The following is a 22,802-nucleotide window of genomic DNA, read 5'->3' on the forward strand; positions in this document are numbered from 1 at the left end:
ACTTTGATGTAATGTCCTTAAAACAAGTCAAAATGAGGCTCAGTAGTGTGTGTGGCCTCCACGTGCCTGTATGACCTCCCTACAACGCCTGGGCATGCTCCTGATGAGGGTGGCGGATGGTCTCCTGAGGGATCTCCTCCCAGACCTGGACTAAAGCATCCACCAACTCCTAGACAGTCTGTGGTGCAACGTGGCGTTGGTGGATGGAGCGAGACATGATGTCCCTGATGTGCTCAATTGGTTTCAGGTCTGGGGAACGGGCGGACCAATCCATAGCATCAATGCCTTCTTCTTGCAGGAACTGCTGACACACTCCAGCCACATGAGGTCTAGCATTGTCTTGCATTAGGAGGAACCCAGGGCCAACCGCACCAGCATATGGTCTCACAAGGGGTCTGAGGATCTCATCTCGGTACCTAATGGCAGTCAGGCTACCTCTGGCGAGCACATGGAGGGCTGTGCGGCCCCCCAAAGAAATGTCACCCCCACACCATGACTAACCCACCGCCAAACTGGTCATGCTGGAGGATTTGCAGGCAGCAGAACGTTCTCCACGGCGTCTCCAGACTCTGTCACGTCTGTCACATGCTCAGTGTGAACCTGCTTTCATCTGTGAAGAGCACAGGGCGCCAGTGGCGAATTTGCCAATCTTGGAGTTCTCTGGCAAATGCCAAACGACCTGCACGGTGTAGGGCTGTAAGCACAACCCCCATCTGTGGACGTCGGGCCCTCATACCACCCTCATGGAGTCTGTTTCTGACCGTTTGAGCAGACACGTGCACATTTGTGGCCTGCTGGAGGTCATTTTGCAGGGCTCTGGCAGTGCTCCTCCTGCTCCTCCTTGCACAAAGGCGGAGGTTAGCGATCCTGCTGCTGGGTTGTTGCCCCCCTACGGCCTCCTCCCACGTCTCCTGATGTACTGGCCTGTCTCCTGGTAGCACCTCCATGCTCTGGACACTACGCTGACAGACACAGCAAACCTTCTTGCCACAGCTCGCATTGATGTGCCATCCTGGATGAGCTACACTACCTGAGCCACTTGTGTGGGTTGTAGACTCCGTCTCATGCTACCACTAGAGTGAAAGCACCGCCAGCATTCAAAAGTGACCAAAACATCAGCCAGGAAGCATAGGAACTGAGAAGTGGTCTGTGGTCTCCACCTGCAGAACCCACTCCTTATTGGGGGTGTCTTGCTTATTGCCTATAATTTTCCACCTGTTGTCTATTCCATTTGCACAAACAGCATGTGAAATGTATTGTCAATCAGTGTTGCTTCCTAAGTGGACAGTTTGATTTCACAGAAGTGTGATTGACTTGGAGTTACATTGTGTTGTTTTAGTGTTCCCTTTATTATTTTGAGCAGTGTATTTCTCTAATGTGGACAGTTTGTGTTACTACCTTACACACGCTTGCATTTTCACCCCATAAAATTGAGTGGAATTACACATCCTTTTTACCTCAGATTGGTGATGTTAGTAGAAAAGTTTATAGTCATCACGATGACATAAGATTGATTGTGTAACGGTTGTTGCAAGGAGAGGACCAAGGTGCAGCGTGGTACGTGTTCATCATGTTTATTAGTTCTGAACACTGAATCAAAAACAAAGTGGAACAAAGCGCAACAGCTCTGTCAGGTGAAAAACACAAGACAGAAAACAACTACCCACAAAAACCCTGTGGGAAAAGACTACCTAAGTATGGCTCCCAATCAGAGACAACAATAGACAGCTGTCCCTGATTGAGAGCCATACCCGGCCAAAACAACGAAATACACAAAACATAGAAAACGGAACATAGAATGCCCACCCTAGTCACAGATTGCTTGAAATGGATCAATATCTTTGGTTTTATACAGTAGCAACTTCCTTTAAACTGCACGCAGACATTAAAAGGTTATCCAAGAGTTGACCTGACTCTGGGGAAGTAGATAAAGGGCTTCATTACCAAAATCCAGAAGTATCATTTTAAGTTAACTAACTGAAAAGTGGTTTGTTCCCTTTTTCGTGATGGCAGCCTCCAAAAAAAATCAACATCCGACATTCTAAAATATAGATATATGCCTTATGCAAGTTCTCATCTAGTCAACCATGTATAGGTTATTCCAAATGTCCGTGTGGCCTTTAATACTGTTAGTTAAAACAGCGTTACACCCCTGGTTCTATTGATTTCAGCGTGATATCGATGGAAGGGATTAACCAAAACAAGGGTTGTGTTACACTTACCCCGTTGGCAACCCACCCATCAAAATGCAACACTTCAAAATGTAGCTAGCTATCTTCTACAAATTGCCCTCTAACCAGTGATGTACACATTATTCCCAGATTGTGTTTTTTGTGCAACCTCATCTCTCCCTCTCGTGCAATTGATTTCAACGTCATATCGATATGAGTGACTGACAAATAAGTGTTGCGTTTCTCTTTCCGTTTTGACGACCCCCAAATCAAACCGCATCAGTCCAAAGTGTAGCTGACTGTCTTCTGCTGGTCGTTCTGTAACCAGTGGTGTACTAAATATCTCCAGATTCCAGGTGTTTCTTAGTTGTGTTAGTTTCAACAGCGCGTACAACCTGATTTCCCCCTAATCGATATCAGGGATTTATTGCCACTTGTCAAAACGACAGGGTTTTTGGTGTGTGTGCAGTTTATAAGGTGCAGTTTATAAAATATACCAGTAATTTGATTACTATTGTTGCACATGTATGGTAGATAGTACATTCTATGTTTAGGTTTTCATTATATCACAAACTGTTTCTGCATATTGGTTATGATTTGGATACGTTAAAACTGTTTTGACTGGGCTATTTATCAAAATGTCTTGTCAACAGGAAGCAGCGACAGCATCATGTTCAACGTCATTTTTACGACTATAAATTGACTTTCAGTATTTATTTCCAATGGTATTGTGCTTAATCAGGTAAAAACTGCTGAGATGTATTTATTTTGATTATATACCAGAAATCACCAAAATGGCTTTGCCCTGCCTATCATGAGCCAGATCAGTTAGCCACATCAGTTAGCCACATCAGTTAGCCACATCGCTCCAATGGATGGCAACTGTCGTCGAGTCCCGACTCCTTGGACAACCTCATGTTGAAATCAAATCGCATTCAAGCCATTGAAGGCTATGACAAAAACTGAGTTTTCTTAAAAAAATAAATGGCAAAATAATTTAACAGTGCACCAGGGGTACTTGCTACTGTGATTCCTGAAATGCAGAGCCTGTTAATGAAGTATTTTTCTAATAAGAATTTATACTTTGTTACATTGTTTGCTAGCTCAGTTGATTATCTAGCTAGCTCTCAGTCTCATTGACCACGAAACGTTGTGTCAAGCTAAAATACCACCTCTACAGGATTAACAACTCAACTCGAACCTGTCTACCTATAGCAATCAGTTATTCCTTGTTATTAATCCTCCAGACCTGACGGATGCCGCTCTGCCTTACCACTGAGCTAGTTTACAGCTAGGAACTGTTCCTCAACCTCAACAGTAAGGCCCTACAGTAAAGTGGGCTATCCTCAGAGCCTAGTGTTTATGCTGCCTCACTCCCGTTCCACCTGGCGCCTTCTCAGGATCGTCCAGGCCAGAGCTTCCACCGTAGACCACAATACAATAAGAGGCCCCTATTTCCTGTGTTGACTCCGCCCAGAATCACCCCTCCTATGACTCCTTCCCAATGCACTCAGTGCTACTAGTCTAGCCTCAAGGGCCCTTTACTCCAGTAACTCAGATTCCCAATTGACTAATAAACCAGATGCTTCCATTTAAAACCTAGAGAAAAACGACATGCACTTGTATGACTCCTTGATGACACAGGTTTCAGAACAATAAAGCAAGTTTATTCAAAATTCCCAAAACAGGCATAAAATCCCAGCTCAATCCATCAATATCAGTCAATATCACAAATCAATAATCACACAAGCAATTATGATAAGCTAAAATGGACCATGGATTAGATACCTCCACTGCCCTTATCTAAATCCCTATGAGAAGCACAGCATTGAATAACAAGAAGCATGATCTCTGACCTTCTACAACTACTCTATAAACAGAATTTTGTAACCTTTATTTAACTAGGCAAGTCAGTTAGTGATTCAAAACTCTAACAGCTACTTAAAACTTTTAGCAATAAGGTAACCTTAATGATTCCTTCTGTGGAAAGGGTTCTTCATGGAACCCAAAAGAGTTCTACCTGGAACCAAACTTTTTTTTTAAAGGGTTCTCCTATGGGGACAGCCGAAGAAACATTTTAGGTTCTAGAGAGCACCTTTTTTCCTAAGAGTGTAATTACGTATTTATGGTTAACACTTGCATCTGTGGCCGTAGCAACGCCCCTCTGGCCAGTACTCATCGGCTAAAAAAATCTCTTGTGGTTTTTCTGACGCCTCTGCAAAATATATATTGTACCAGTCAAAAGTTTGGACACACCTACTCATTCAAGGGTGGCTAGTTTGAAGAGTCTGAAATATAAAATATATTTTGATTTGTTTAACACTATTTTGGTTACTACATGATTCCATATGTGATATTTCATAGTTGTAATGTCTTCACTATTATTCTACAATGTGGAAAATAGTAAAAATAAAGAAAAACCCTGGAATGAGTGTCTAAACTTTAGACTGGTACTGTATGTATTGAAATAAATACATACAGTACCAGTCCCCTAACCCTACCACCACTCCCCTAATTGGAGTATACTAATGTACAACAACATTTAGGCTTCTACTTCCAGCTTATACATACTATATACATTTTACTGACGCAGTATATTTTATATTAGTTGTGTTTTTTTTTGTCCCTCTACAAGATCTTGCACCTGCATCTGCAATCCCGCTCTTAACCCTTTAAGGGGATTTTTCAGTCTTAAAGGGGCTTTTTTCAGTCAACCACTAACCACACATTTTTCCTTACCCTTTCTTAAAGCACAGGCTCCTCCCCGCCCCAGGCTCAAGCGAGTCGTGACGCAAGTAGCCCCTAACCCCCGAAGAGGGTGTGGGTTCCAATACCAAATGATATGAGCATTATCTCATAATGATCCGAGCCCCCTATCACTGTGGTTACCTGACTCCTCCTTTTAGGTCTCTCCTAACTAGTCTGACCTGGGGATATTCAACGTCCTTTATTTCTCTCAATGTTCATCCTCCTCTGTGCTCCGTTGGTGAGTTTAAGTGAAACTTCTTCATGGGTGTGTGTGAGATTAGGGCCTTCCTGTCAGCACTTCCTGCCCACGCTCTCTGCTTACTAAAAATGACTCTGAAAACGAGGCCTAAACCAACTTACTCTGACGCTAGCTAGCTAGCCACTTAATACAACTTGTTTTCTCTAGATGTATACTAACGTTCAGAAGTTTGGGTCACTTAGAAATGTCCATATTTTTAAATGAAAAGTAATTTTTTTGACCATTAAAATAAAATAAAATTGATCAGAAATACAGTGTAGACATTGTTAATATTGTAAATGACTATTGTAGCTGGAAACGGCAGATTTCTTCTGCCGTTTCCAGCTGGATGAAGGCATTTGTGGGTGAAGGCTATTCCATGCGAGAAATTGCCAAGAAACTGAAGATCTCATACAACGCTGTGTACCACTTCTTTCACAGAACAGCGCAAACTGGCTCTAACCAGAATAGAAAGAGGAGTGGGAGGCCCTGGTGCACAACTGAGCAAGAGGACAAGTACATTAGAGTGTCTAGTTTGAGAAACAGATGCCTCACAAGTCCTCAACTGGCAGCTTCATTTAAATAGTACCCGCAAAACACCAGTCTCAACGTCAACAGTGAAGAGGCGACTCCGGGATGCTGGCCTTCTAGGTAGAGTTGCAAAGAAGAAGCCATATCTCAGACTGGCCAATAAAACGATTAAGATGGGCAAAAGAACACAGACACTGGACAGAGGAACTCTGCCTAGAAGGCCTGCATCCCGGAGTCGCCCCTTCACTGTTGACGTTGAGACTGGTGTTTTGCGGGTACTATTTAATGAAGCTGCCAGTTGAGGACTTGTGAGGCGTCTGTTTCTCAAACTAGACAAAAGCTAAAGCTGGAGACTTATATCTCCCTCACTAACTATAAGCATCAGCTGTCAGAGCAGCTTACCGATCACTGCACCTGTATACAGCCCATCTGTAAATAGCCCACCCAACTACCTCATCCCCATATTGTTATTTTTATTTGTTTTGCTCTTTTGCACCCCAGTATCTCTACTTGCACATCATCATTTGCACATTTATCACTCCAGTGTTAATGCTAAATTGTAATTATTTCGCCACTATGGCCTATTTATTGCCTTATCTCCCTAATCTTACTACATTTGCACACACGGTATATAGATTTTTCTATTGTGTTATTGACTGTACATTTGTCTATCCCATGTGTAACTCTGTGTTGTTGTTTTTTGTCGCACTGCTTTGCTTTATCTTGGCCAGGTCGCAGTTGTAAATGAGAACTTGTTCTCTACAGGCCTCCCTGGTTAAATAAAGTAATAATAATAATAATAATGGACCTCTGTACGCCTATGTAGATATTCAATAACAAATCCAGCTACAATAGTCATTTACAACATTAACAATGTCTACACTGTATTTCTGATCTATTTGATGTTATTTTAATGGACAAAAAATGTGCTTTTCTTTCAAAATCAAGGACATTTTTAAGTGACCCCAAACTTTTGCACGGTAGTGTATGTTAGCTAGCTATGTCAGCAATGTTATGAATACATCTCCCATCTGCTGTCAACATCAGGATACGATTTGAGAGTACTAGGTAGCTCCAAAAGTGGTGATAGCTTTGACTGCATGCTGACAGTGAATTCAGAGACATTCAGTAGCCAGGATAAACATTATTTTCACAATTTAACCAATATCATCAAAATCAATAAATCATATCACGTTTTTTGGCTCATTCAGTCGTTTTTACCTGATACAGTAGAATCCTGTTGAAACACCAGTTTTAGATGTTGAAATTCATAATAAATATGCTGTTCTTTTGTATTTATTTCTGGTAATAGTTGACTAAGGTTTATGCAACGTACTGGCTGCCTACTCCTCTTCTTTCTTGGATTATCAGTTTGCTGAAATAAGTCATGATATTTTGAAGATCAATACATAAAAGTTACTCCCGACACACACGTGTCACACTTGTATTCAGATGATTTGTATTTTGCTAAATTAGTGCCTTATAAACTGCTCATGCACCAATATTTACCAAGCTGTCACTCAAGACACAAATTGATTAGCTTGATCTACTGTAATCAATAGCTTGCGCAAATGAATCACTCACATTGATATTGAATTGAAATCAATGGAACTGGGACAATAGCAGTGGCGACATTGCACCATTTGCGCTCTTCTAACAGACAAACCTCAAGGAACTTTGGTATCCTACATCTACCTGACGTTAGATGACAACCAGTCATAGCCATAGTATACTGTATGAAGCACACTCACAGATGTTTATAACAATGACATATATTTCTCACTATCTTTAACCATGGAGAGAGTTTAAAAATGCTACTAAACACAATTTAACCATGCGCTCTAGACTAGTTTCCATAGTGACTGTGCAGCTGCCTGAACATTTGACTTCCCTACATTCAGTGGCTAGCTACACTAGAAAAATAATTGTACCGCGTTTCCGTGAAGCAATTGTAATGACAGTCCACCACAACAAACCCAAGAGTTTCCTGATTAGCAAGGGTTAGTCTGTGTTTCATTTCATTCTGTATTAGAAACACAGTTGGAGATCTTTGTGAGGGCATTTCACCAGTGGTTGAATGGGGAATTGGTCTTGCAGGGAAAATGTCCGAGGTTGCAACAATAAACAAGGGGGGCGGGGCTTAGAGGGTTAGAGGTTCCAAGCCCATTCTATTCATTATATTTCTATGTGTGCTGTTGCTGCAGAGAGGGAGGTGTTGCCAAGGCAACTGAAGACTTTGCTAAAACACCTTGCTTGTTTCAGCAAGGAGCAACAGAAAGTTACATAAAGTTAGCGCAGAAACAGACTCAACCACAAGAGTGCCTGGTCATCTCGTCTTCAGTCAGCTGTTCGTTTTTTTAAACGGTTATGACGGTTATTTCATTTATTCATGACGGTCTTCATCCATGACCTCCAGCCCTAATGGCATATCAATGTCTGGAAGTGACATTGTATTTTCTTCGATGTCTTGCCTCTCTAAGTCACTCTTGAAAGACACCTCTGTTCTTAAGCACTCCTACTACTGATGAGGCAGATCTCATCTTGTTTGGTTCTTCTCAGGGCTTATTGGGGAGATATCTCTAGAGCACTCCTACTACTGATGAGGCAGATCTCATCTTGTTTGGGTCTTCTCAGGGCTTATTGGGGAGATATCTCTAGAGCACTCCTACTACTGATGAGGCAGATCTCATCTTGTGTGGGTCTTCTCAGGGCTTATTGGGGAGATATCTCTAGAGCACTCTTACTACTGATGAGGCAGATCTCATCTTGTTTGGGTCTTCTCAGGGCTTATTGGGGAGATATCTCTAGAGCACTCTTACTACTGATGAGGCAGATCTCATCTTGTGTGGGTCTTCTCAGGGCTTATTGGGGAGATATCTCTAGAGCACTCCTACTACTGATGAGGCAGATCTCATCTTGTTTGGGTCTTCTCAGGGCTTATTGGGGAGATATCTCTAGAGCACTCTTACTACTGATGAGGCAGATCTCATCTTGTTTGGGTCTTCTCAGGGCTTATTGGGGAGATATCTCTAGAGCACTCTTACTACTGATGAGGCAGATCTCATCTTGTTTGGTTCTTCTCAGGGCGTATTGGGGAGATATCTCTAGAGCACTCCTACTACTGATGAGGCAGATCTCATCTTGTTTGGGTCTTCTCAGGGCGTATTGGGGAGATATCTGTAGGCACCTCATCACATCTTCCCCACAGCTCTGTGTTCAAACAGCACCTGTTTTCAGTACATGATCAACCCATTCACACAATCTATAAGTGGTTGGCTGTATTTGTGCAGAATCACATTTCAAACATTTATATTTTTGAATTGACAGAAACACAAGTAATGCGGAAAATGTTTGATAGAAAATGTTTGATTAGGAAAATAGAAAAAGTATGAACCTTACCAATCAGTAGAGATAAGTGGTGTTTTGGTGTCCAGGGTCATATTCACTATGCACCAAACAGAAGATAACAGACTGCAACACGGAGGGATGTGTCCAATAAGAAACACTTGTGTTTTTATTTTTCTGTTGCAAAAGGTTTTGCTACGGTGTGCACTAATGAATACGTCCCAGCATTGTGTGTGTGGCTGTGTGCTGAAACAGAACGCTGGTTGTTTGTTGTTCCATCCAGGCTATAGCCCAGAACTCTGAACTGAGAGAGCGTCTGAGCAACATTCACGCTGAGTCCCGCTGCGTCCCAGAACCCTCCACTGGGCTCATAAACCTCTCTGGTCCCCTACAGGTGGGTGTGGGACATGCATGATGACGTGCATGATGACACACCCTCCCTCCCACATCAGCATCATCAGGTTTACAAAATTCCACTAACTTGTCAGAGGATTCCAGATTCCAGATGATTCTGGATTTTATGCATATTCCCTCCTAATTCTAGGAATCTAAACTGTGATTTCTGGAAAAACCTGGGAACTTTGTAAAAGTTACCAGAATTTTACAACCCTGATCATCATCATTGGCATTATTATCTAGTGAGAACAGGCTATATGATTATAATAGCATTTTATAATCTGCTGGCCTTAGTCCCAATACAACAGGTGTTGTCCCACTCACTGCTTGTTTAGCCCCTCTGTAATGGTGAGTGGGTATCATCACAACATCTCCTTAGTTGTTACAGAGTAACAGGTTCAGCACTGTTTTCTACTCCTAACTGTTACAATATGGATGCTTAGTGTTGACAGCTCCAACTCCTACTTATCAAGCTGAGTGTTGAGACAACAACTGATTACAAGATTAGACTGAAGGGATTGTTAGTTGTAAACACCTCTCCTTCTGTTCAGAGTCAGTTGTTATCCTGAAGAGCTCACACACACACACACACAAACACAGTGAATCAAAGTCCGTTGGTATCCTCAGGGAGCTCACACACACACACACAGTGAATCAGAGTCTGTTGGTATCCTCAGGGAGCTCACACACACACACACACAGTGAATCAGAGTCCGTTGGTATCCTCAGGGAGCTCACACACACACACACACACACACAGTGAATCAGAGTCTGTTGGTATCCCCAGGGAGCTCACACACACACACACACACAGTGAATCAGAGTCTGTTGGTATCCTCAGGGAGCTCACACACACACACACACACAGTGAATCAGAGTCCGTTGGTATCCTCAGGGAGCTCACACACACAGTGAATCAGAGTCTGTTGGTATCCTCAGGGAGCTCACACACACACACAGTGAATCAGAGTCCGTTGGTATTCTCAGGGAGGTCACACACACACACACAGTGAATCAGAGTCCGTTGGTATCCTCAGGGAGCTCACACACACACAGTGAATCAGAGTCCGTTGGTATCCTCAGGGACCTCACACACACACAGTGAATCAGAGTCCGTTGGTATCCTCAGGGAGCTCACACACACAGTGAATCAGAGTCTGTTGGTATCCTCAGGGAGCTCACACACACACAGTGAATCAGAGTCTGTTGGTATCCTCAGGGAGCTCACACACACAGTGAATCAGAGTCTGTTGGTATCCTCAGGGAGCTCACACACACAGTGAATCAGAGTCTGTTGGTATCCTCAGGGAGCTCACACACACACAGTGAATCAGAGTCCGTTGGTATCCTCAGGGAGCTCACACACACACAGTGAATCAGAGTCTGTTGGTATCCTCAGGGAGCTCACACAAACACAGTGAATCAGAGTCTGTTGGTATCCTCAGGGAGCTCACACACACACAGTGAATCAGAGTCTGTTGGTATCCTCAGGGAGCTCACACACACACAGTGAATCAGAGTCCGTTGGTATCCTCAGGGAGCTCACACACACACACACACACAGTGAATCAGAGTCCGTTGGTATCCTCAGGGAGCTCACACACACACACACACACAGTGAATCAGAGTCTGTTGGTATCCTCAGGGAGCTCACACACACACACACACACACACAGTGAATCAGAGTCCGTTGGTATCCTCAGGGAGCTCACACACACAGTGAATCAGAGTCTGTTGGTATCCTCAGGGAGCTCACACACACACAGTGAATCAGAGTCCGTTGGTATCCTCAGGGAGCTCACACACACAGTGAATCAGAGTCTGTTGGTATCCTCAGGGAGCTCACACACACAGTGAATCAGAGTCTGTTGGTATCCTCAGGGAGCTCACACACACAGTGAATCAGAGTCCGTTGGTATCCTCAGGGAGCTCACACACACAGTGAATCAGAGTCTGTTGGTATCCTCAGGGAGCTCACACACACACAGTGAATCAGAGTCTGTTGGTATCCTCAGGGAGCTCACACACACACAGTGAATCAGAGTCCGTTGGTATCATCAGGGAGCTCACACACACAGTGAATCAGAGTCTGTTGGTATCCTCAGGGAGCTCACACACACACAGTGAATCAGAGTCCGTTGGTATCCTCAGGGAGCTCACACACACACAGTGAATCAGAGTCCGTTGGTATCCTCAGGGAGCTCACACACACACACACACACACAGTGAATCAGAGTCTGTTGGTATCCTCAGGGAGCTCACACACACACACACACACAGTGAATCAGAGTCTGTTGGTATCCTCAGGGAGCTCACACACACAAACAGTGAATCAGAGTCTGTTGGTATCCTCATGGAGCTCACACACACACAGTGAATCAGAGTCTGTTGGTATCCTCAGGGAGCTCACACACACAGTGAATCAGAGTCCGTTGGTATCCTCAGGGAGCTCACACACACACAGTGAATCAGAGTCTGTTGGTATCCTCAGGGAGCTCACACACACACACACAGTGAATCAGAGTCTGTTGGTATCCTCAGGGAGCTCACACACACAGTGAATCAGAGTCTGTTGGTATCCTCAGGGAGCTCACACACACAGTGAATCAGAGTCCGTTGGTATCCTCAGGGAGCACACACACACACACAGTGAATCAGAGTCTGTTGGTATCCTCAGGGAGCACACACACACACACACACAGTGAATCAGAGTCTGTTGGTATCCTCAGGGAGCTCACACACACACACAGTGAATCAGAGTCTGTTGGTATCCTCAGGGAGCTCACACACACACACAGTGAATCAGAGTCCGTTGGTATCCTCAGGGAGCTCACACACACAGTGAATCAGAGTCTGTTGGTATCCTCAGGGAGCTCACACACACAGTGAATCAGAGTCCGTTGGTATCCTCAGGGAGCTCACACACACACACACAGTGAATCAGAGTCCGTTGGTATCCTCAGGGAGCTCACACACACACACACACAGTGAATCAAAGTCCGTTGGTATCCTCAGGGAGCTCACACACACACACACACACACACAGTGAATCAGAGTCTGTTGTTATCCTCAGGGAGCTCACACACACACACAGTGAATCAGAGTCTGTTGGTATCCTCAGGGAGCACACAACACACACACAGTGAATCAGAGTCTGTTGGTATCCTCAGGGAGCTCACACACACACACAGTGAATCAGAGTCCGTTGGTATCCTCAGGGAGCTCACACACACAGTGAATCAGAGTCCGTTGGTATCCTCAGGGAGCTCACACACACACACACACACACAGTGAATCAGAGTCCGTTGGTATCCTCAGGGAGCTCACACACACACACACACAGTGAATCAGAGTCTGTTGGTATCCTCAGGGAGCTCACACACACACACACACACAGTGAATCAGAGTCTGTTGGTATCCTCAGGGAGCTCACACACACACACAGTGAATCAGAGTCTGTTGGTATCCTCAGGGAGCACACACACACACACACAGTGAATCAGAGTCTGTTGGTATCCTCAGGGAGCTCACACACACAGTGAATCAGAGTCCGTTGGTATCCTCAGGGAGCTCACACACACAGTGAATCAGAGTCTGTTGGTATCCTCAGGGAGCTCACACACACAGTGAATCAGAGTCCGTTGGTATCCTCAGGGAGCTCACACACACAGTGAATCAGAGTCTGTTGGTATCCTCAGGGAGCTCACACACACAGTGAATCAGAGTCCGTTGGTATCCTCAGGGAGCTCACACACACAGTGAATCAGAGTCTGTTGGTATCCTCAGGGAGCTCACACACACAGTGAATCAGAGTCTGTTGGTATCCTCAGGGAGCTCACTGTTGTGTTTATTTAATCAGATCTGATGATAGGGTACAACCTGATCCTGTTAATCACTCCCTGGATGCTTCCACTACACACACACACACACTCACATGTGCACACACACACACACACACACACACACACACACAGTTAGTGATTCTATTATTGTCAGAGGAGTTTCCTCAGAGGAAGGCTTCCCTGTTTCTTCATCATTAATTGGTCCACAGAGGCACGAGGGAATCAACAAGTAGGCCTAATGCACTGTCTGGGTCCCCCTCTGGGCCCTGGTCAACACTACTGTCTGGGTCCCCCTCTGGGTCCTGGTCAACACTACTGTCTGGGTCCCCCTCTGGGTCTTGGTCAATAGTACTGTCTGGGTCCCCCTATGGGTCCTGGTCAACAGTACTGTCTGGGTCCCCCTATGGGTCCTGGTCAATAGTACTGTCTGGGTCCCCCTATGGGCCCTGGTCAATAGTACTGTCTGGGTCCCCCTATGGGTCCTGGTCAACAGTACTATCTGGGTTCCCCTATCGGCCCTGGTCAACAGTACTGTCTGGGTCCTCTTATGGGCCCTGGTCAACAGTACTGTCTGGGTCCTCCTATGGGCCCTGGTCAACAGTACTGTCTGGGTCCCCCTCTGGGCCCTGGTCAACAGTACTGTCAGGGTCCTCCTATGGGCCCTACTCAACAGTACTGTCTGGGTCCCCCTCTGGGCCCTGGTCAACAGTACTGTCTGGGTCCTCCTATGGGCCTTGGTCAACAGTACTGTCTGGGTCCCCCTCTGGGCCCTGGTCAACAGTACTGTCTGGGTCCTCCTATGGGCCTTGGTCAACAGTACTGTCTGGGTCCTCCTATGGGCCCTGGTCAACAGTACTGTCTGGGTCCTCCTATGGGCCCTGGTCAACAGTACTGTCTGGGTCCCCCTCTGGGCCCTGGTCAACAGTACTGTCTGGGTCCTCCTATGGGCCTTGGTCAACAGTATTGTCTGGGTCCCCCTCTGGGCCCTGGTCAACAGTACAGTCTGGGTCCTCCGATGGGCCCTGGTCAACAGTACTGTCTAGGTCCCCCTCTGGGCCCTGGTCAACAGTACTTTCTGGGTCCCCCTATGGGCCCTGGTCAACAGTACAGTCTGCGTCCCTCTATGGGCCCTGGTCAACAGTACTGTCTGGGTCCTCCTATGGGCCCTGGTCAACAGTACAGTCTGGGTCCCCCTATGGGCTCTGGTCAACAGTACAGTCTGGGTCCTCCTATGGGCCCTGGTCAACAGTACCGTCTGGGTCTTCCTATGGGCCCTGGTCAACCGTACAGTCTGGGTCCCCCTCTGGGCCCTGGTCAGCAGTACTGTCTGGGTCCTCCTATGGGCCCTGGTCAACCGTACAGTCTGGGTCCCACTCTGGGCCCTGGTCAACAGTACAGTCTGGGTCCTCCTATGGGCCCTGGTCAACAGTACCGTCTGGGTCCTCCTCTGGGCCCTGGTCAACAGTACTTTCTGGGTCCCACTCTGGGCCCTGGTCAACAGTACTTTCTGGGTCCCACTCTGGGCCCTGGTCAACAGTACTTTCTGGGTCCCACTCTGGGACCTGGTCAACAGTACAGTCTGGGTCCTCCTATGGGCCCTGGTCAACAGTACTGTCTGGGTCCCCCTATGGGCCCTGGTCAACAGTACTGTCTGGGTCCTCCTATGGGCCCTGGTCAACAGTACTGTCTGGGTCCCCCTATGGGCCCTGGTCAACAGTACTGTCTGGGTCCTCCTATGGGCCCTGGTCAACAGTACTGTCTAGGTCCCCCTATGGGCCCTGGTCAACAGTACTTACCGTCTGGGTCCCCCTATGGGCCCTGGTCAACAGTACTGTCTGGGTCCTCCTCTGGGCCCTGGTCAACAGTACTGTCTGGGTCCTCCTCTGGGCCCTGGTCAACAGTACTGTCTGGGTCCCCCTATGGGCCCTGGTCAACAGTACTTTCTGGGTCCCCCTATGGGCCCTGGTCAACAGTACCGTCTGGGTCCTCCTCTGGGCCCTGGTCAACAGTACTGTCTGGGTCCCCCTATGGGCCCTGGTCAACAGTACTGTCTGGGTCCTCCTATGGGCCCTGGTCAACAGTACTGTCTGGGTCCCCCTATGGGCCCTGGTCAACAGTACTGCCCTATAACAGGAATAAGGTACATTTGAGACACAACCTGTATTTCTGTTCAGTTCACACAGTCACACTATTCTACATGTTTAATCATGGTTTATTGTTTCAGACAATAATGTTTTTTCCTTTTGAAAGTTCTAACAACAGGAGAATGAGTTCAAATTAATCTAAGCCTATACCTAGCTGAATTAATCTGAGCCTAAACCTAACTTAAATTAATCTAAGCATTAAACCTAACTGACATTATGTTCTCCTCTTATTAGAAGCAAGACTCCACCGATGGATCCCACCCCCTAGTTCACCAGGCATCCAATGAGAGCAGAGCGTCCATCACAGAGTCTCTGTCAGAGTTCTTCGATGCTCAGGAGGTTCTACTGTCTGCCAGCTCCTCAGAAAATGAGGTCAGTGTCTGACTGGGCTGCTCTCTCTCTCTCTGCTGTTGAAACCAGTCAATACTGAAGGAGTAGAGGAGGAGGGAGGGGGAGGAGGAGGGAGGGGTGGAGGGATAGGAGGACAGGGAGGGAGGGAGGATCGGGGAGGAGAAGGAGGAAGAGGAGCAAGGGGAGGCTATGGGGTGGGAGGAGGAGGGAGGAGGATGAGGAGGGGGATGAGGAGAGAAGATGAGGAGGGTGGAGGAGAAGGAGGAAGATGAGGAGGGAGGATGAGGATAGAGGAGGGAGGGGGATGAGGAGGGAGAATGAGGAGGGAGGAGGGAGGGGAATGAGGAGGGAGCGGGAGGAGGAGGGAGGAGGAAAGAGAGGAGGGAGGGGATGAGGAGGATGAGAAGAGAGAAGGAGAGAGAAGAGGGAGGGGGATGAGGAGGGAGGAGGAGAGAGAGAGGAGGAAAGAGAGGAGGGAGGGGGATGAGGAAGGAGGAGGTGGAGAGAGGAGGAAAGAGAGGAGGGAGGAGGATGAGGAGAGAGAGGAGGGAAGGGATGAGGAGGATGAGGCGAGAGAGGAGGGGAGGGGATGAGGAGGGAGGAGGAGAGAGAGGAGGAAAGAGAGGAGGGAGGGAGATGGGGAGGGAGGAGGAGAGAGAGGAGGAAAGAGAGGAGGGAGGGGGATGAGGAGGAAGGAGGAGAGAGAGGAGGAGGAGAGAGAGGAGGGAGGGGGATGAGGAAGGAGGAGGTGGAGAGAGAGGAGGAAAGAGAGGAGGGAGGGGGATGAGGAGGATGAGGAGAGAGAGAGGAGGAGAGAGAGGAGGGAGGGGGATGAGGAAGGAGGAGGTGGAGAGAGAGGAGGAGAAAGAGAGGAGGGAGGGGGATGAGGAGGATGAGGAAAGAGAGGAGGGAGGGGGATGAGGAGGAAGGAGGAGAGAGAGGAGGAGAGAGAGGAGGGAGGGGGATGAGGAGGAAGGAGGAGAGAGAGGAGGAGAGAGAGGAGGGAGCGGGATGAGGAGGAAGGAGGAGAGAGAGAGGAGGAGAGAGAGGAGGGAGGGGGATGAGGAAGGAGAATGAGGAGGGAGGAGGGAGGGGAATGAGGAGGGAGCGGGAGGAGGAGGGAGGAGGAAAGAGAGGAGGGAGGGGATGAGGAGGATGAGAAGAGAGAAGGAGAGAGAGGAGGGAGGGGGATGAGGAGGGAGGAGGAGAGAGAGAGGAGGAAAGAGAGGAGGGAGGGGGATGAGGAAGGAGGAGGTGGAGAGAGGAGGAAAGAGAGGAGGGAGGAGGATGAGGAGAGAGAGGAGGGAAGGGGATGAGGAGGATGAGGCGAGAGAGGAGGGAGGGGGATGAGGAGGGAGGAGGAGAGAGAGGAGGAAAGAGAGGAGGGAGGGAGATGGGGAGGGAGGAGGAGAGAGAGGAGGAAAGAGAGGAGGGAGGGGGATGAGGAGGAAGGAGGAGAGAGAGAGGAGGAGAGAGAGGAGGGAGGGGGATGAGGAAGGAGGAGGTGGAGAGAGAGGAGGAAAGAGAGGAGGGAGGGGGATGAGGAGGATGAGGAGAGAGAGAGGAGGAGAGAGAGGAGGGAGGGGGATGAGGAAGGAGGAGGTGGAGAGAGAGGAGGAAAGAGAGGAGGGAGGGGGATGAGGAGGATGAGGAGAGAGAGGAGGGAGGGGGATGAGGAGGAAGGAGGAGAGAGAGGAGGAGAGAGAGGAGGGAGGGGGATGAGGAGGAAGGAGGAGAGAGAGGAGGAGAGAGAGGAGGGAGCGGGACGAGGAGGAAGGAGGAGAGAGAGAGGAGGAGAGAGAGGAGGGAGGGGGATGAGGAAGGAGGAGGTGGAGAGAGAGGAGGAAAGAGAGGAGGGAGGGGGATGAGGAGGAAGGAGGAGAGAGGAGGGAGGGGGATGAGGAGGAAGGAGGAGAGAGAGAGGAGGAGAGAGAGGAGGGAGGGGGATGAGGAAGGAGGAGGTGGAGAGAGAGGAGGAAAGAGAGGAGGGAGGGGGATGAGGAGGAAGGAGGAGAGAGAGAGGAGGAGAGAGAGGAGGGAGGGGATGAGGAGGAAGGAGGAGAGAGAGGAGGAGGAGGAGAGAGAGAGGAGGAGAGAGAGGAGGGAGGGGGATGAGGAAGGAGGAGGTGGAGAGAGAGGAGGAAAGAGAGGAGGGAGGGGGATGAGGAAGGAGGTGGAGAGAGGAGGGAGCGGGATGAGGAAGGAGGAGGTGGAGAGAGAGGAGGAAAGAGAGGAGGGAGGGGGATGAGGAGGAGAGAGAGAGGAGGAAAGAGAGGAGGGAGGGGGATGAGGAAGGAGGAGGTGGAGAGAGGAGGGAGGGGAATGAGGAGAGAGAGGAGGGAGGGGGATGAGGAGGGAGGAGGAGAGAGCGGAGGAGAGAGAGGAGGGAGGGGGATGAGGAGGGAGGAGGAGAGAGAGAGGAGGAAAGAGAGGAGGGAGGGGGATGAGGAGGAGAGAGAGAGGAGGAAAGAGAGGAGGGAGGGGGATGAGGAAGGAGGAGGTGTAGAGAGGAGTAACAGACGTGGAGGATACTTTGTCTGGACACACTTCTGGCTTCAGACTTAATGAGGCTCCTCCCGTCAGAGCTCTGAGCTACAGAACATGTTCAGTATGTTTTCTGTTGCTGTGTGAAAGTGAATTACCCCCATCTAAAAATAAAATACCCTTACTGCAGAGAGCAGAGTAGCTGTCAGTGTCTTCTCTGGGACCGACCGTCTCCCTCCCCCTCCATTCTCAAACCCACTGAATGCATCCCAAATGGCATCATATTCCCTATTTACGGCACCATTTTGACCAGGGCCCATGGGGAATAGGGCACCATTTAGGATGTTCCCATATGTTGTGACAGGATGTTGAAAGGGACCTGACAGCTTCCTGTTTCCTGGTTCTCACTTCTCTCAGGTGGGCGCTGTTAAAAAGGTATATTTGACCTGTCACTAATGATAATGTAGGATTTATTCTTTATCCTGCAGGCCTCTGATGATGACTCATACATCAGTGACAACGTCAGCGACAACATCTCCATGGACAACTTCAGCAACGAGACGGAGAGACCTAACTCGGGTAAGGGACCACTTTACCATGTGTGTTCCAAGTGGCGCCCTATTCCCAGTATAATGCACTCCTGTTGACCAGGGCTCATAGAGCTCTGTTCAACACTAGTACAATAGGGTGCAATTTGGGACGTGTTTTCCTGGTAACGTATTGACATACAGTAGTTATGACCACTAATATCCTGATCATAACCCTCCACCCTCCAGGCTGTGAAGAGAACGGGACCCTTCTGAGAAGACGCAGGTCGTGCCTGCCGTCGGCCAGCCCTAACACCAGTAACATCAGTCTATGGAACATCCTTAAGAACAACATAGGGAAAGACCTCTCCAAGGTATCCATGGACTTTTAGCTTTATTTCTGTCAACTGTGTTGGTTTATTTCTGTCTCCTGTGTTGGTTTATTTCTGTCTACTGTGTTGGTTTATTTCTGTCTCCTGTGTTGGTTTATTTCTGTCTACTGTGTTGGTTTATTTCTGTCTCCTGTGTTGGTTTATTTCTGTCTACTGTGTTGGTTTATTTCTGTCTCCTGTGTTGGTTTATTTCTGTCTACTGTGTTGGTTTATTGCTGTCTCCTGTGTTGGTTAATTTCTGTCTACTGTGTTGGTTTATTTCTGTCTACTGTGTTGGTTTATTTCTGTCTCCTGTGTTGGTTTATTTCTGTCTACTGTGTTGGTTTATTTCTGTCTCCTGTGTTGGTTTATTTCTGTCTACTGTGTTGGTTTATTTCTGTCTACTGTGTTGGTTTATTTCTGTCTACTGTGTTGGTTTATTTCTGTCTACTGTGTTGGTTTATTTCTGTTGTGTTTGTGATTTGTCTCTGCCTACGTAGAACGTGGAGATTCCTCTGTTGTGAAAAGCTCTAAACATGACTAAATGTCTTATTATTATACTTCCGTTATTCCATTTGGTTTACGTGACATTATTACATAATTACTACAGTTGTTTTCTTATGAAGGTGACCAAATCTAGCTTTATGATTGCTGTGTAAATGTGTTGTAATGATTATTCAGGTGGCTATGCCTGTTCAGCTGAACGAGCCCCTCAACACCCTGCAGAGACTGTGTGAGGAGCTGGAGTACAGCGAGCTGCTGGACAGAGCTGCTAACACACAGGACCCCTTTGAACGCATGGTGAGAGGGGATGTGTACCCACACACACACACACACACACACACACACACACACACACACACACACACACACACACACACACACACACACACACACACACACACACACTGACATAGTACCACTTTCACACATACACACACCGAACAAATTCACACATTTGGGCACACAAGAGCCCTTCTGCACAAATGGTGAATAATACACACTCTTCACGGTAGTGCTGTAATGTCCTATGGACATTCATTCCCACTTGCTAGATCCTGATTGGACCCATCAGCTGTAGCCAGTAGTGTGCCTTGGCTCGCTCCGTTTTAAATTACTTGGTACAAATGATCTGTTTGGTTTTCTGCTTTTGTGCATATAATTGTTTATCAGCAATTGTATATGACTACTATAATGGATTGAGGATTTAGGATCAGCACTTCCCTGATTTGATGGCGCTTTGTATTCACTGACCAGTTTTTCTAAAGCTAGAGACATTTGATGAAAGCCTTTGAAGACATGGGACCTCACTGCGGTAATAAATGTGTGTGGAATATATTTCCTGCAGAGCGTTTGTTCCATTTGAAATGATGAATGTGTGTTACTGGCAGCAGTAGCTCAGTGTGAATGACAGGCATAGGGCCAGAGCTAGACCCACAGCTTCCACACTCCCCGACCAATAGAAGTTGAGTGGAGTTTGTCAGTTAGTCAGTTTGTCAGAGAGGTGGGCGTCATAGCGATGATACATGAGGTGAACTAGAGAAAAGGGCAGAGGTGTCAGTAAATACAGGATGCGTTCCAAATGGCTCCCTATACCCATTAAGGCTCTGGTCAAAAGTAGTGCACTTGGGAATAGGGTGCTATTTGGGATGTAACCTGTATTTATTGACACCTCAGCCCTTTTCTCTAGTTCACCTTATGGCTCATCGCTATGATTGTGTGTTCTCTTCCTCCCCTCACTGCATTATCAGCAGGCAGAGCCAAACATCAATCAACAGCTAGGCATTAGTTACAGACAGAGGTACAGTAGTGCTACATCAATCAATAGCTAGGCATTAGATACAGACAGAGGTACAGTAATGCTACATTAATCAATAGCTAGGCATTAGTTACAGACAGAGGTACAGTAATGCTACATCTATCAATAGCTAGGCATTAGTTACAGACAGAGGTACAGTAGTGCTACATCAATCAATAGCTAGGCATTAGATACAGACAGAGGTACAGTAATGCTACATCAATCAATAGCTAGGCATTAGTTACAGACAGAGGTACAGTAATGCTACATCAATCAATAGCTAGGCATTAGATACAGACAGAGGTACAGTAATGCTACATTAATCAATAGCTAGGCATTAGTTACAGACAGAGGTACAGTAATGCTACATCAATCAACAGCTAGGCATTAGTTACAGACAGAGGTACAGTAATGCTACATCTATCAATAGCTAGGCATTAGTTACAGACAGAGGTACAGTAATGCTACATCAATCAACAGCTAGGCATTAGTTACAGACAGAGGTACAGTAGTGCTCTCTAGACTACAGAGAGCAAAGCCTACCTTGTTTATTAGTGTTATTAATAACCTGTATTATGAGGAAATATTTAGCCATTCAGCCACTTTCTCCATCACTTGTGTTAATTTAATTACAACCTGCTCCCAAACTCAGATTTCTGAAAAACCTGGGAATTTTGCAACTCTAATCTGTGTTGAAGAGGAGAGGTAGCAGGCAGCTGAAGACAGCTCTAATCTGTGTTGAAGAGAGGCAGCTGAAGACAGCTCTAATCTGTGTTGAAGAGGAGAGGCAGCAGGAAGATGAAGACAGCTCTAATCTGTGTTGAAAATAAGAGGAGAGGCAGCTGAAGACAGCTCTAATCTGTGTTGAAGAGGAGAGGCAGCGGAAGACAGCTCTAATCTGTGTTGAAGAGGAGAGGCAGCAGGAAGATGAAGACAGCTCTAATCTGTGTTGAAGAGGAGAGGCAGCTGAAGACAGCTCTAATCTGTGTTGAAGAGGACAGGCAGCAGGCAGCTGAAGACAGCTGTAGTCTGTGTTGAAGAGGACAGGCAGCAGGCAGCTGAAGACAGCTGTAGTCTGTGTTGAAGAGGAGAGGCAGCAGGAAGATGAAGACAGCTGTAGTCTGTGTTGAAGAGGACAGGCAGCAGACAGATGAAGACAGCTGTAGTCTGTGTTGAAGAGGACAGGCAGCAGGCAGATGAAGACAGCTGTAGTCTGTGTTGAAGAGGAGAGGCAGCAGGAAGATGAAGACAGCTCTAATCTGTGTTGAAGAGGAGAGGCATCTGAAGACAGCTCTAATCTGTGTTGAAGAGGAGAGGCAGCAGGAAGATGAAGACAGCTGTAGTCTGTGTTGAAGAGGACAGGCAGCAGGCAGATGAAGACAGTTCTCCCATCAGGGTCTTTGTGGAGTGGAGGAGATGGTGATGATGAAGATGAGTGCTTTTTCCCCTGGCCCAGTGTGGCCTATCAGAGGGGACATCCAGATCCAGACAGCATCCTCTCAGCCAGCCAGCCACTCTGGCTTCCTCTCAAATGACACCCTATTCCCTATGGGCCCTGATTTAAAGTAGTGCACTAAATAGAGTTCCATTGGGACACAGCCTCTCCCATTCAGTTTCACATTACTGAGGTCATCAGGCCCATTCTACTCAAATGGAGAGGAAATTATTTACATTTTATTTATTTAACTAGAAAAGTCAGTTAAGACCAAATTCTTATTTACAATACTGGGCCAATTGTGCGCCGCCCTATGGGACTCCCAATCACGGCCGGTTGTGATACAGCCTGGAATTGAACCAGGGTCTGTAGTGACACCACTAGCACTGAGATGCTGCGCAACTCGGGAGCCCAATGATAG

General features: G+C 47.2%; 1 protein-coding gene across 1 annotated transcript in view; it reads left to right on the plus strand.

The window, feature by feature from the left end:
* Positions 1 to 9,286: 9,286 nt before the first annotated feature.
* LOC115187656 (oxysterol-binding protein-related protein 3-like) overlaps positions 9,287 to 22,802 on the plus strand; it is a gene marked incomplete at its 5' end in the record, with an annotated part of 35,506 nt that continues 21,990 nt past the window's right edge. Inside the window, 5 exons of the mRNA XM_029746624.1 lie at positions 9,287 to 9,427; positions 15,650 to 15,787; positions 18,739 to 18,829; positions 19,027 to 19,151; positions 19,830 to 19,949. Of these exons, the coding sequence (XP_029602484.1) occupies positions 9,287 to 9,427; positions 15,650 to 15,787; positions 18,739 to 18,829; positions 19,027 to 19,151; positions 19,830 to 19,949 (615 nt within the window). The remainder of the gene's footprint in view (positions 9,428 to 15,649; positions 15,788 to 18,738; positions 18,830 to 19,026; positions 19,152 to 19,829; positions 19,950 to 22,802) is intronic.

Source organism: Salmo trutta, unplaced genomic scaffold (genome assembly GCF_901001165.1).
Source record: "Salmo trutta unplaced genomic scaffold, fSalTru1.1, whole genome shotgun sequence".
NCBI classification, from domain to species: domain Eukaryota; kingdom Metazoa; phylum Chordata; class Actinopteri; order Salmoniformes; family Salmonidae; genus Salmo; species Salmo trutta.